The sequence below is a fragment of the Aquarana catesbeiana genome, linkage group LG01, assembly GCF_042186555.1.
Source record: "Aquarana catesbeiana isolate 2022-GZ linkage group LG01, ASM4218655v1, whole genome shotgun sequence".
Classification (NCBI taxonomy): Eukaryota; Metazoa; Chordata; class Amphibia; order Anura; family Ranidae; genus Aquarana; species Aquarana catesbeiana.
In genome coordinates, this window is record NC_133324.1 from 94,200,448 (window position 1) to 94,216,026 (window position 15,579).

At 46.6% G+C, this 15,579-nt stretch overlaps 1 protein-coding gene across 1 annotated transcript in view; it reads left to right on the forward strand.

Moving 5' to 3' along the window:
• The first annotated feature begins 14,248 nt into the window (after window positions 1-14,248).
• The window catches only part of CCDC152 (coiled-coil domain containing 152), an 83,723-nt gene continuing 82,392 nt past the window's right edge, over window positions 14,249-15,579 (forward strand). The window contains exon 1 of the mRNA XM_073631325.1: window positions 14,249-14,435. Within this exon, the coding sequence (XP_073487426.1) occupies window positions 14,249-14,435 (187 nt within the window). The remainder of the gene's footprint in view (window positions 14,436-15,579) is intronic.

The following is a 15,579-nucleotide window of genomic DNA, read 5'->3' on the forward strand; positions in this document are numbered from 1 at the left end:
TTTGGTACGACTTTTTATGAAACTTATGTCCATTAAATGTAAAGACGGATCAAAGTTGCAATCCAAAGTCGTACTGGAAAGTTGCGCTAGTGTAAATGGAGCCATAGTTATGTAATATCTGAGGTAAACACCAATGTACTGTCTGAGGTAAACACAACAGAGGAGTGCACTGCAATACATTTCCCCGCTCACCCCTTTTAATAACTATTTATTACCACATTTAATATTTATTATCCATACAAATACTGGCTACAAATGTTCTTGTCATGACAGGATAAGGAATTATATTGCTTTGAAAATGAAGATTTCATTTTATTAGTAATATTCTGACAAGAAGCATGGAAGCCATTTGAGAGGAATTCATTACAGGCCTGGACTGGACTGACTATATAACCGTGTCACATGTTCCGGCCTGCAGTGTGTGTGCACTTCATACCGACTCCAACTGACTTCTGGAAAGGTCTCACAATCTCTGACAGAGCGTAGGTTCTGAGACCGCCATATCATGAATGAAGACATACATCAAGAAAAGAAGAGACACTCTTCTGTCAATCTCGATAAACTTCTGGAAGAATATTCACAGATCGAGAAGGTAAATCTGTGACTGGGCCCAAGATTTGTCCCTGCTAATTCCAACCTTGTTTAGTCATCTCTGGTGCCACTTATGAGAAAGGAGATAATAGGAACAATTCTTACGCAGCATTAAAGCTGCTTTCACACTGAAAGTGCTGACCGTTAGTGGTAAAGCGCCGCTCATCTTAGCGGCGCTTTACCGCTGTTTAAGCTGCGCTTTTGCACTGCTTTTCGCCCGCTAGCGGGGCGCTTTTAACCCCAAAAAATAAATTCCCTTGTTGCGGCGCTTCCGAATCGCTTTTCAGGCGCTTTGTAAGTGCTGCCCATTCATTTCAATGGGTAGGGCACCCCAAGGATGCTGCTTGCAGAACTTCTCCTAACATCCTGCAAGCGCACCACCCCAGTGTGAAAAGACACACTGAAATCAATGGGAGGCGGTTTTCAGGCGCTATTTAGAGGCTATTTCTAGCCCTAAAATGGCTGAAAACCACCTCAGTGTGAAAGGGGTCAAAAGCTTGATAAGAATTTACATTTTGGGTAAGGAGGAGTTAAGTTAGCATTTTGTCAGGATTTGTTTTGTGTCTGTGACTCCATTTGAGGGGGTTTTCCCTCATTTCTTGTCCCTGTGACATGAAATGGGCAGAGCGAAAGGCACAAAAAGGGGTAAAACCGTTATCAGGCCTTGTTCACACGCACGTACTAGTGTTCACCCACGTGAGGGCCATGCCTACCCATACAGGGCACAGGTGTTTCATGCATTCTCATGCAGGCAGTCCCATTCATGTCAATTGGGAGACAATGGCTGCATGGACACCGTCGCTGCTCCCAATTTGATAACCATACACACTGTTTGCATTTAGACCCCTTTCACACCAAGCCGCCTATAGCGTCGGCGGTAAAACGCCACTATTTTTGGCAGCGTTTTACCGTCGGATTTGCTGCGCATTTCGGCCGCTAGTGGGGCGCTTTTACCCCCTGCTAGCGGCCGAGAAAGGGTTAAAACCACCTGCAATGCGCTGTAATAGCGGCATTTTGCCGGCGGTAGCCCAGCGCTGCCCCATTGATTTGAATGGGGAGCAGCGGTGGAGGAGCGGTAAACACACCGCTCCAAACAAGCTGCTGGCAGGACTTTTCCTGACGTCCTGCCAGCGCACCGCTCCGGTGTGAAAGCCCAGAGGCTTTCACACTGGAAACAATGAAGCAGCTGTTTGAGGGCGGATTGCAGGTGCTATTTTTAACACTATAGCGCCTGCAAAACGCCCTCGGTGTGAAAGGGGTCTTAGAGCCGTGTGTCCACACCCACATGGATGTCAAATTTGGAATAGTGGCTGTGTCCATGCAGCTGTTGCCTCCCAAATGACATGAATGGGACTGCCTGCACGGGAATGCATGGAACATATATACACATCTGTGCAGGTAAACACAGTCTTTACACAGGTGTATGCTTGTGTGAACAAGGCCTAATGCCGCGTACACACGACCGGACTTTACGGCATACTTGGTTCAGCGGACCGGAGTCCGTCGGACAATTCGATCGTGTGTGGGCTCCAGCTGACTTTTTTTCCCCAAACGTTCGACGGACCTAGAAATGAAACATGTTCAAATCTTTTCGACGGACTCGAGTCCGGTCGAAAAGTCCGCTCGTCTGTATGCTGTTCCGACAGACAAAAAACTACGCTAGGGCAGCTATTGGCTACTGGCTATGAACTTCCTTGTTTTAGTCCGGTCGTACGTCATCACGTACGAATCCGTCGGACTTTGGTTGATCGTGTGTAGGCAAGTCCGTTCATTAGGAAAGGCCGTCGTAAAGTCCGTCGAAAAGTCCGCAGGACAAAGTCTGCTCGTGTGTACACGGCATTACTCTTCCACACTACAAGTTTGTTTTTGTTGGTGACACCATTGGAGGGATTTTATATCACTTCCTGTCCTTGCAAAAAACGAAGGAACAAACCCACAAGTAAAGCTGGGCGTCCACTAGTAGATTTTCATCAACAAATTTTCACCTTAACCCCTTTCCGACTGTATAACTTACATATACGGCTCTCCAGCACAGGATCACATACCTAGTATGTGATCCAGCACTTCTGGGTCTGGGTGGTGCATTCACGCCGTCGGTGACCCTCTCTCACTGTGATTATACACAACGGCAGCTGATCTGCGAGTACCGCAGACTCGATGTCCGCCCGCACCCGACGATCATTAGGCAAAAAGCCAGAACAGCGATCTGCCTATGTAAACAAGGCAGACCGCCGTTCTGTCAGTAGGGAAGGTATTGATCCTGTGTTCCTGCAAAACAGGAACATGGATCAATGCCTTTCCCTAGTAAAAGTATCCCCCACACGGTGCACAAGCACTGGCTCACACATTTAACCCTTTGATCACCCCTGATGTTAACCCCTTCCCAGCCAGTGTCATTAGTCCGGTCGAAAAATCCGCTCGTCTGTATGCTAGTCTGACGGACAAAAACCCACGCTAGGGCAGCTATTGGCTACTGGCTATCAACTTCCTTATTTTAGTCCGGTGTACGTCATCACGTAAGAATTCGACGGAGTTTTGTGTGATCGTGTGTAGGCAAGTCTGTTCGTTAGAAAGTCCGCCGCAAGTCCGTCGAAAGTCCGTCGAAAGTCTGTCGGACAGGCTGTCGGACTTTTGTAGCTGAAAAGTCCGACCGTGTGTACGCCCCATAAAAGATCCCAAATCTCTCCTGTACCGTTAAAAGCAAAACATAAAAAAAAAAAATGTTTTATCTTTTGCTTTAAGAAAAAACACGTTTACTTGACCTGAGAACCGGAAGTTACATCATGACATCGCTCTGGTCCTCCAAGGGCATAGAGATGAGCAGTGGTCATCTTGCCATTGTTTATCTCTATGGCAAGCCACCGCCGGCGCCGGATGGTTCCTGGGCTCAGTGATCAGTAACGTAAGCCGGGAACTACCGGGAAAAGGCAGGGAGGCGTCCCTCCTGCCACTTCTAAAAGTGATTCCACAGCAAATTCGCCATGGGGATCACTTTTATCTGAAATTTTGGCATCTGAGGGAAAAGAAAATACCGGGGTTATGGCATCTAGCTGCAGCCATAACCCTGGTATTAAACGTCAAACAAATGACATATTTTCCCAGTTAGGCAGTTGGCAAGTGGTTGAAAAACACTTGTATATGCTTTTTTTTTTTTTTTTTTTTTTTTTTTTTTTTTTTTTTAATGGCTGTGTGGATAAAGCCTAAATCAGAACATATAGGCTCCATTCACACTTGTAAACTTGTCATGCAACGTTAGACATAAGTTTCATGACAAGTCGCAGCCCGTTCTTTTCTATGACACCTGTTCAGATCGGTCCGACTGAAAGTAACAGCAATTTTGAAAAGGTGCCTGCACTACTTTGGTACGACTTTTTATGAAACTTATGTCCATTAAATGTAAAGACGGATCAAAGTTGCAATCCAAAGTCGTACTGGAAAGTTGCGCTAGTGTAAATGGAGCCATAGTTATGTAATATCTGAGGTAAACACCAATGTACTGTCTGAGGTAAACACAACAGAGGAGTGCACTGCAATACATTTCCCCGCTCACCCCTTTTAATAACTATTTATTACCACATTTAATATTTATTATCCATACAAATACTGGCTACAAATGTTCTTGTCATGACAGGATAAGGAATTATATTGCTTTGAAAATGAAGATTTCATTTTATTAGTAATATTCTGACAAGAAGCATGGAAGCCATTTGAGAGGAATTCATTACAGGCCTGGACTGGACTGACTATATAACCGTGTCACATGTTCCGGCCTGCAGTGTGTGTGCACTTCATACCGACTCCAACTGACTTCTGGAAAGGTCTCACAATCTCTGACAGAGCGTAGGTTCTGAGACCGCCATATCATGAATGAAGACATACATCAAGAAAAGAAGAGACACTCTTCTGTCAATCTCGATAAACTTCTGGAAGAATATTCACAGATCGAGAAGGTAAATCTGTGACTGGGCCCAAGATTTGTCCCTGCTAATTCCAACCTTGTTTAGTCATCTCTGGTGCCACTTATGAGAAAGGAGATAATAGGAACAATTCTTACGCAGCATTAAAGCTGCTTTCACACTGAAAGTGCTGACCGTTAGTGGTAAAGCGCCGCTCATCTTAGCGGCGCTTTACCGCTGTTTAAGCTGCGCTTTTGCACTGCTTTTCGCCCGCTAGCGGGGCGCTTTTAACCCCAAAAAATAAATTCCCTTGTTGCGGCGCTTCCGAATCGCTTTTCAGGCGCTTTGTAAGTGCTGCCCATTCATTTCAATGGGTAGGGCACCCCAAGGATGCTGCTTGCAGAACTTCTCCTAACATCCTGCAAGCGCACCACCCCAGTGTGAAAAGACACACTGAAATCAATGGGAGGCGGTTTTCAGGCGCTATTTAGAGGCTATTTCTAGCCCTAAAATGGCTGAAAACCACCTCAGTGTGAAAGGGGTCAAAAGCTTGATAAGAATTTACATTTTGGGTAAGGAGGAGTTAAGTTAGCATTTTGTCAGGATTTGTTTTGTGTCTGTGACTCCATTTGAGGGGGTTTTCCCTCATTTCTTGTCCCTGTGACATGAAATGGGCAGAGCGAAAGGCACAAAAAGGGGTAAAACCGTTATCAGGCCTTGTTCACACGCACGTACTAGTGTTCACCCACGTGAGGGCCATGCCTACCCATACAGGGCACAGGTGTTTCATGCATTCTCATGCAGGCAGTCCCATTCATGTCAATTGGGAGACAATGGCTGCATGGACACCGTCGCTGCTCCCAATTTGATAACCATACACACTGTTTGCATTTAGACCCCTTTCACACCAAGCCGCCTATAGCGTCGGCGGTAAAACGCCACTATTTTTGGCAGCGTTTTACCGTCGGATTTGCTGCGCATTTCGGCCGCTAGTGGGGCGCTTTTACCCCCTGCTAGCGGCCGAGAAAGGGTTAAAACCACCTGCAATGCGCTGTAATAGCGGCATTTTGCCGGCGGTAGCCCAGCGCTGCCCCATTGATTTGAATGGGGAGCAGCGGTGGAGGAGCGGTAAACACACCGCTCCAAACAAGCTGCTGGCAGGACTTTTCCTGACGTCCTGCCAGCGCACCGCTCCGGTGTGAAAGCCCAGAGGCTTTCACACTGGAAACAATGAAGCAGCTGTTTGAGGGCGGATTGCAGGTGCTATTTTTAACACTATAGCGCCTGCAAAACGCCCTCGGTGTGAAAGGGGTCTTAGAGCCGTGTGTCCACACCCACATGGATGTCAAATTTGGAATAGTGGCTGTGTCCATGCAGCTGTTGCCTCCCAAATGACATGAATGGGACTGCCTGCACGGGAATGCATGGAACATATATACACATCTGTGCAGGTAAACACAGTCTTTACACAGGTGTATGCTTGTGTGAACAAGGCCTAATGCCGCGTACACACGACCGGACTTTACGGCATACTTGGTTCAGCGGACCGGAGTCCGTCGGACAATTCGATCGTGTGTGGGCTCCAGCTGACTTTTTTTCCCCAAACGTTCGACGGACCTAGAAATGAAACATGTTCAAATCTTTTCGACGGACTCGAGTCCGGTCGAAAAGTCCGCTCGTCTGTATGCTGTTCCGACAGACAAAAAACTACGCTAGGGCAGCTATTGGCTACTGGCTATGAACTTCCTTGTTTTAGTCCGGTCGTACGTCATCACGTACGAATCCGTCGGACTTTGGTTGATCGTGTGTAGGCAAGTCCGTTCATTAGGAAAGGCCGTCGTAAAGTCCGTCGAAAAGTCCGCAGGACAAAGTCTGCTCGTGTGTACACGGCATTACTCTTCCACACTACAAGTTTGTTTTTGTTGGTGACACCATTGGAGGGATTTTATATCACTTCCTGTCCTTGCAAAAAACGAAGGAACAAACCCACAAGTAAAGCTGGGCGTCCACTAGTAGATTTTCATCAACAAATTTTCACCTTAACCCCTTTCCGACTGTATAACTTACATATACGGCTCTCCAGCACAGGATCACATACCTAGTATGTGATCCAGCACTTCTGGGTCTGGGTGGTGCATTCACGCCGTCGGTGACCCTCTCTCACTGTGATTATACACAACGGCAGCTGATCTGCGAGTACCGCAGACTCGATGTCCGCCCGCACCCGACGATCATTAGGCAAAAAGCCAGAACAGCGATCTGCCTATGTAAACAAGGCAGACCGCCGTTCTGTCAGTAGGGAAGGTATTGATCCTGTGTTCCTGCAAAACAGGAACATGGATCAATGCCTTTCCCTAGTAAAAGTATCCCCCACACGGTGCACAAGCACTGGCTCACACATTTAACCCTTTGATCACCCCTGATGTTAACCCCTTCCCAGCCAGTGTCATTAGTAGAGTGACAGTGCATATTTTTTAGCACTGATCACTGTATTAGTGTCACTGGTCCCCAAAAAGTGTCAAAAGTGTCAGTTAGTGTTCAATTTATCCGCCACAATATTGCAGTCCCGCTATACAAAAATTCCATAAAAGGTATGCTACCGGAGCAAAAGAACTAAAAATGTGAAACTAAACAACCTAGTTTGCTGCAATCATATGTGTCAGCCACCCTAAGGGTAGAATGTTAAAAGGAAATGTAATAGATGGATTGCACTTACTTCTATAAAATATATTACCACTCCTAAAACATGAAACAAAATATACAAATAAAAAAAATATAATGTCCTTGATATCGTGCTTATCTGTGCCAACTATTTATGTGTCCAAATTTTTTACACCACATCATAATCCTTGTGAAAGCAATACCACTGATGAAAATAGCTTACGATACTGCCAACAGCTAATTAAAGTGCAAGTGTTAAAAAATATATAATTAAAATATGTGCCAATATTACTCTCTAACCATGAGGTCTCAAATGATCAACATATATGTGTACAACACAATGCAGTGAATGTCCCCAACATATATGTATGCACCACAGTACAATGAATGTCCTCAGTGAGTGATCACTTCTGTGCAATATTGACGTTCCTTCTCAATATTAAGTGCTTCTACTTCCACCGCTTAACGTGACTTCACCACCACCTAGTGCAGGGATCCTCAAACTACGGCCCTCCAGCTGTTGCAGAACTACATGTCCCATGAGGCATTGTAAAGTTCTGACATTCACAGACATGACTAGGCATGATGGAAATTGTAGTTCCTGAACAACTGGAGGGCCGTAGTTTGAAGACCCCTGCCCTAGTGCAATGGCCACTCACCAGATATATCAGAATATGGGCCTTTGGTTCATTTATTTAGGATAACCACTCCGTTTGTGATGGATCCAGTAGCAGCCTTTCCAAGCAGTATACTAGTGCCTCTTGCTCTATTAGTTCTCATAAAGACATATGGATAGCCATCAGTGTAGTATGTAACTATTTTTTTATTATTAAAAAATTAAAAAATACAGTTAAACTCACATGTCATAGTGCCTCTAAGCCAGGACCAAGCTGATTCAGCCGTGTATATGGAGAGGAGAGTCTCGATCTATCTCTTGCTCTATCCCTGTGTCTCCTCACGGCGGCGTGTGTTCCAAGCCTCACTTTCGTTGGACCGGAAGTGACAAGAAAATTTCCCAGCAGCCTCTACGCGTTTCACAATACAATTTGCTTCATCAGGAAGGGCTGCTGGGAAATTTTCTTGTCACTTTTGGTCCAACGAAAGTGAGACGTTATTGCCCGGCGCCATGCTGTGTGTGATCCCCAAGCCTCAATTTCATTTGTACACACGGCCGTGTCTCTGTTCCATATTACCGAGGCTCAACTACTCACTGTGGAGCCGCGGCGCGGCTAGCCAGCAGCACCGGCGTCTATCCCCCCACTATTAACCGCCTTTGGAAACCGTATCATTGTCTGATGGACTATCTCACTCCACCTGACCAGGATATGATATAGACTGGATTGATGAAGGAGACCGCTCTATGCTGAGCCATCCCACTTTTCCCTCTCTGGATTTTATGTGGAGCCAGCCCTACAGGATCTGCTGTGACCTGTAGTCCCACATCATCCCTTCAGTTCACCAAACAAGACCTGAATACAACCTTCCTTTCCTCCATGTGAGTGGATTTTGTTGTTTAATGAATTTGTTTTTATGATACATACTCAGAGGCGCCCCTCTCCTTGTTTTTTCCCTCTACCTCCGACCACGACAGGTTCTCCAGCCGGCAGAAAAGTCACTTCTGGTTGTACTGCAAGCCGCAATCCCAACCCTACGCTGTTCTCTTGCTTCTGGATATGCTGGGATAGGCCTCAGGCTCTGGCCTAGCAACCGGCAGCACAACACATGTCCACCCAGACAGCCGTCCATGTGGCACAGAACCCTGATCACCTGACCTCACCCAAATAAATAGGCTCTCCCAGCAGGCCAAGGGACCAAAGAAGATCCTTGCCCATTGGCTGAGATACCCCATCTATTCCTAATCTGTCCTTGCAATGCCCTTGTCTTATCTAATGACACCAGATACCCGGCCATCTAGTGACAGAAGAGAGAAGTGCAGCAATTCCAGACTTAGGGTAAGTAGTAAACAAGGTATGTGACGCTACCTGACCTAAGTAAAATATCCTGTGAAGCAAACAACAATCCACGTGTATATAAAAATGACAGATACAATCAATAAATATATAAAATTAAATTATCATAGTGCATAATCAATGATAAGCATAATAAATATTAAAGTGCAAAGACAAGTAAATCCAAATAAACAATCTGGACAAGTACAATGTGAAATGACCAATTCTAAAATAACGCAAAAATCAATGCAATAAAGTAGTGCCGTGACACAGCTAAACGTGTGAAAAAACTGTCCAAAAGTAGCAAATAAACGTTTAGCTGTGTTACGGCACTACTTTATTGCATTGATTATTGCATTATTTTAGAATTGTTTATTTATTAGAAATTTGATTCATGCACATTGCCATATTTGTTATTTACACATTTGCACTGGTCATTTCACATTGCACTTACCCAGTTTATTTGGATTTATTTGTCTTTGCACTTTATTATTTATTATTATTTGCACTTTATTATTTATTATGCTTATTATGCTTGCAATTATGCACTATCTATGATAATTTAATTTTATATATTTATTGATTGTATCTGTCATTTTTATACACATGTGGATTGTTGTTTGCTTCACAGGATATTTTACTAGCGTAGCGCCACATACCTTGTTTACTATTTACTTTTGAGCTATGTGAGATTACTTATTTATGTTGGCGACTCCTTTCCGATTTTATGGTTATTGTGGTTTTGCGCATTAGTACCTTTTTGTCTCCAGACTTTCGGTGGAATCAGTTGATCCCCTAATTGGCCAAGGCGACTACACCTGGCAGGTTAATTTTCTAGCAACTCTGCCTAAACATCAGGGCGCTACATACGCTTATTGGGACTTTTGTTTTTTTAACAAAAATATGTAGCAGAATACATATTGGGCTAAATGGATGATGAAATTAGATTGGATCCATTTTTTTATTGGATATGTTTTATAGCAGAAAGTAAATAAAAAATATTGTTTTTTTTTTTTTTTCAAAATTATCGGTCTTTTTTTGTTTATAGCGCAAAAAAATACAAAATGCAGAGCTGATCAAATACCACCAAAAAAAATCTCTATCTGTGGGGAAAAAAGGACATTCGTTTTATTTGGGTACAGCGTCGCACAACCGCGCAATTGTCAGTTAAAGTAACGCAGTGCCGTATAGCAAAAAATGGCATGGTCATGAAGGGGGGAGAGGGGTAAATCTTCCAGAGGTCAAGTGGTTAAGGTCTTGTGCCTGTTCACACAATCTGCATTCAAGTCACTCTTCAGAGAGCATTTGACCCTAGAGTTGCCACCTCACCCCTTTAGCCCTGTTTCACACTTGTGCGGTGCGAATTGAAGCTCAGGTTTCACTGGGGAGATAACAATCTCCTGTTCAACGGATTCATTGCGTTTTTGCTCAGGATTAGAGAGCAGGGAGAGGGGGAGGGAGGGGGGGGAGAGGGGGAGGTGTAGTGAGGAGAAAGAGAAAATCCTTGTTCAGAACGCAATGCATCTGCGAATCAGATGCGTTCCCATAGGAGATAATAGGCTTGTAGTTCGCACCGCAATGCCCAAAAACGCACACGTTATTTGTGCAATGCGCAGTGCGAATGCAACGCACATATGTGAACCAGATGCATTCATATGAATGTATTTTAAAATGTCCTGCGAATTAGATGCGGTGTAAGCCGCATCTAATTCGCATAGGTGTGAACCCGGGCTTAAACCCGAACACAATATTCATTACACAGGTTCTGTGGCTGATTAAGGTGGTAATTAAACTTGGTGCCTTATCTGCACTAAATTAGTCTCAGAACCTGTGTAATTCATATGTGTTCGGGTTTAAAGGGATGAGGTGGCAACCCTACTTAACCCCTCATTAGCAGACCACAGCTGCATGTGTTGCAGGGTGCTTGTAGAGCGGTCCCATTCACTTGAATGTGTCTCGCTCAGCTGGCGCCTCTCCCATCAAAAGCAACAGGGGAAAAAATGACTGCTGGGGCGGTGAAGTGAAACATTGGGGCTGTGGCATGTGTACACCCCCGGCCCCTGCTTCTGCAGCTAATGGGGAACAGGTGGGGTGGGGGGGGTAAAAACACAGTTCACCATGGGGTTCTACCACCCATCAACTGCTAGTGTGAACGAGCCTCCAACAGCGTTCATTCGATTTTCTAATCTTTAGTGGTGTCAAACTGGAGTCTGTTTTCGGCTGCAGTGACGAGAAAATTCAAAGGGTAAGGATGGTAACTTTTTTTTTCTCAAAGTAATGAATTTCTAACAGTGTATGTGGTCATCAAACACGCAAGCCCCCCCCCTGCAGAAGACGCAGACGGTGGCGATCCACCCACCCACCCTAGTCCTAAGACTCCATGACCTGGTTCTATTGCTCCCAGCCTCCTCCAAATTCCTGCTGTGATCTGACTTCCTGTTAGAGGGTGGCTATTAGACATGTGCACTCTTGAAAAATGTGTTTAGTTTGGTTTTCGTTTCATTCGTTTTTTTTCTTTATCAGATCATTCATTATGATCTGCATTTGTAACTTCGAATGCATTCGTATTTGTCACGCTCACTAAGACCCCTTTCACACTGAGGCGGGGAGATTTTTACCCCCACTAGCGGCCGAAGAAAGGGTTAATAGCGCTCGTGTTGCGCTGCCGAAGATGCTGCTCGCAGGACTTTTTTTCCCGTCCTGAAAGTGCACCACCCCAGTGTGAAAGCACTCCTCGGGCTTTCTCACTGGGATGGCTTATGAGTCGCTTTACAGGCGATATTTTTAGCGCTAAAACGCCTGAAACGCGCCCCAGTGCAAAAGAGGTCTAACAGTTACTTTAGCCAAATTTGAAAGGAAATTCCAATAAAAATTTAAATCTAATTTATCCCAAATTAGCTGCTATGGCGCAGAGACCTGAATAGAAGAATTACTGACTTTGGCTATTTTACCTATAATTTATTTGTTTATAATAATAATAAAAACTATAATAATAGTTAATAATTAAATTTTAATAGAAAATACGAAAAACGAAATGATCCGAATGTAATCAATTAGTTAAACTTGTAGGTTGAATAATTTTTCGTTCTTTTAAATTTTCGTTCTTTCGGATTTTCGTGCTTTCTGACAATTCGTTTTTACATGCATTCGTCAAGAGTCTTGCGTTCATTCGGATGCTTCCAAATGAAGGAATATGCCAAATTTCGTCCGAAAACAAATTTGTAACTAAATCTAGTGGCTATGTTCGTTCTCCATAGTCCCACTCAGTGGCGGTGCGTCCATAAGGGCGCACGGGAGCCGCCCCCTCTCTCCTGCCACCCCTCTAGCACCAATAAATAGATTCATACAATGCATAAATCTATCTATGGCTGCCGCTGCCACACCCTATTCAGACGCCTGGCCCCTTTTCGGACATAGGGCGCCTGAATTACAGTGGTGGGGGGTGGTTTTGAAGCACCTGATTAGAGCCATAGACTCTAATAGGCGTCAAAAAAGGTGACCTGCGAACGCCATGCTGGGTACTCGCAGGTCACTCAGCTGTGTTAGAAAAGCGAATGAATATTTGCTTTCCTAACACTAAACCGCCTCTCCGCCAATCAGGTGCTGGGATCTGTTACCTGTCACCTGATTGGCTGAAACGACAGGCGCTGTGATTGGAAGCCAGGCATCCAATCATAGCAGAGGTCGGGAAGAGAGGACAGGAGAAGACATTGAGGTGCAGACAGCGGGCAAGTGGGGGACACACTGGCATCATTTGATATGGCACAGTGGCTGCATTTGGGGCACAGTGGCGGCAATTGATGGGCACAGTGACGGCAGTGGACGGGCACAAATGGCTGTGTTTGACGGGCACAAGTGGCTGCATTTGACGGGCACAGTGGCTGCATTTGACGGGCACAGTGGCTGCATTTGACGGGCACAGTGGCTGCATTTGATGGGCACAGTGGCTGCATTTGATGGGCACAGTGGCTGCATTTGACGGGCACAGTGGCTGCATTTGATGGGCACAGTGGCTGCATTTGATGGGCACAGTGGCTGCAGTTGATTGGTACAGTGAGGCTGCAATTGATTGGGGGGGGGGCGTTTCAGTATTTTTCAGTTTGTCTGCGCCCCCCCCAAAAACTTTAAGCACCACCTGCCACTGGTCCCACTGTAAGTAAGAACATAACCATCCTCCCTTGCTCACTCCCGAGATGAACTATGGACTATGGGATTTGTAGTGTGCATAGAGCACTGCACATGACCGCAACTAATTCCAAACAAACAGAAGTGAGGGGCAAAATAAGAGGTTCAGGAGCTCAGATGTCAAAAGGAGGCAGATAAGCACATAAGGAACAATTTAATGAAAAATAGATTACAGGGACATTAACATGTCCTAAAGCCTAAACGTTTTTTTTACCTTAAAGAAAAGCTCGGAGCAATGTAAGAAGGACATAGGCGTAGGGCTGACATGACAGGGTTAACAGGGAGATGTAAGGGGTGTAATGCTTGGTGCCGAGGGGGAGGGGTCACAGAGTTGTTAAATGAAGTCCCCGCCCCGATGAGTCATCACAAGCGTGGGGGAAAGTTCAGTGAGCAGGCAGCATGGCTGATGTGGAGAGGATCTTGGCCCAGTTTAAGCAGGAGGCGGCGGTGCGGGGGGCTTCATGGCTACAGGATAAGTTCGGGACTGTGTTACAAGACTCTGAGCCTTTGACAGGTACGCGGGGACGGAGATCCAGACCGCCGGAGCGGTTCTCCCCTGACCGCCATGCGGGACCGCAGCGGAGGGCGGGGGGTGGTGATGCTGCTGGGACCCTGTCGGGTCCGGCGGCGAAGCGTGCAGCGTTAGTGGACAAGGGGAGCCCGGTTAGGTAGAGTGTGAGTGCGGGCCCCTCCCCCGCCCCCAGGAGACAGTCACAGGAGACAGGACATGCAGCGCAGAGGAAGATGGCGTCAGAGGAGACAGGACACACAGCGCAGAGGGCAATGGCAGAGGTCCCCGGGCTTTCCAATACTGCAGCAGGGGACCGAATGAGGAGCGATCGTGGGAGGTGGTCGGGATTGGCGCCTGGGAGAGCAGAGGCCGGCGGGACTGAGGGGGCCTACACTGGTCCTCGCAAGGCTGTCCAAAAATCGGTAACAGGCCATGCTGCGTGGAGGCAAGGACGGATGTCGGCAGCTCTAGCGGCAACCAGGGCGGTTTCGCCTGGTGGGCTTTCATCTGAAGAGGAGGCGGTAATGGAGCTGCGGTCCCCAGGAGAACAGTCCAGGTCGGAAGAGGAGACGGGTCCACTTGAGAGTGTGCGGTTGGAGGAGAACAGACGGTCGGCTGATGGGTCCACACCTGTGCAGCCAGGTAAGTTGCCTTTGTCCATAACTAAGGAGGGAGGATCTGTCTCTGATGTGGTGGATGGGAGTTTAGTTGGGATGGAAAGAAATGCGGGGAGTGTGCCCACATCTAGTGGGGCGGCGGGTTTATTGGGCTTTTTGGCGGGGATAAAAGAATTGGTAGCAAAGTTTGAAAATGCAGAAAGAGGCGCTGCTGGGCCAACATCGGCATGGGTGTCGCCTGTTGGGGGTGCTGTTGAAGCCAGTACAGCTGGGGGGAGCTCAGTGGTGCCGGCGGCTGTGAGTACAGTCCCGGGGCCTGCAGGGGCGACAACGGCAAATAGTTCCCCGCAAGGGACGACAAAAGGGGCTAAGGGGAGGCAGGACATTATCAGGTTGGGCGATGCTGCAAAATGCGAAGTCTATGTTTGTTATGAGGGGCCGTTGGGAGCTCACCTGAAACAGGAGGTGCGTGAGAAACTGTGGAAAGGTGAGTACATCGAAATATTTTCCCTGCTACCGTTAGAGAAGTTTAACCTGGATAGGGTTAAACCGGACGATTCAAAAAAGGAGGATGAAGAAAAAAGGAGGTACAGGTTGATCCCCAGGACGTTTACTAACTGGTTGCAAGCGTTTGCAATCATGGCTAGTGTCATAGGGGAGAAGAGCCCTGAACATTGTTTGGCGCTCTTCTGTTACCAGGACGCGATAGGGGAGGCATACAGAGTCTACGGTGGTACAGGATGGCTACGGTATGATGAGCAGTTTCGTCAACGGAGAGCGGTACGGCTGGAGTTAAGATGGGACCATAAGGACATCAGCCTTTGGATGCGCCTGATGACATCAGCGAGGGCGCCTAACCAGTTTTTTCAGGGGGGGGGGGCGGTGGACCTTCGACCCAGGGACAATCGGCCAGAAACAGAAAAGGGGTTTGTTGGCAGTACAACACAGGGACCTGTAAATTTGGAGCTACATGCCGATACAAACACGAGTGTTCCAGATGTGGAGGGTCTCATCCGGCGTCCAGATGTTTTAAACAGGGCATAGGTCGCGCTGGGGAGACTGAAAACAAGAGGGAGGACCCCAGTGATGGTGAACAGAATGCTGCCGTTTCTCGGTAGGTATCCGGATAGGGAGGCGGCGCAGTTGTTAGAGTCAGGGTTTACAGTGGG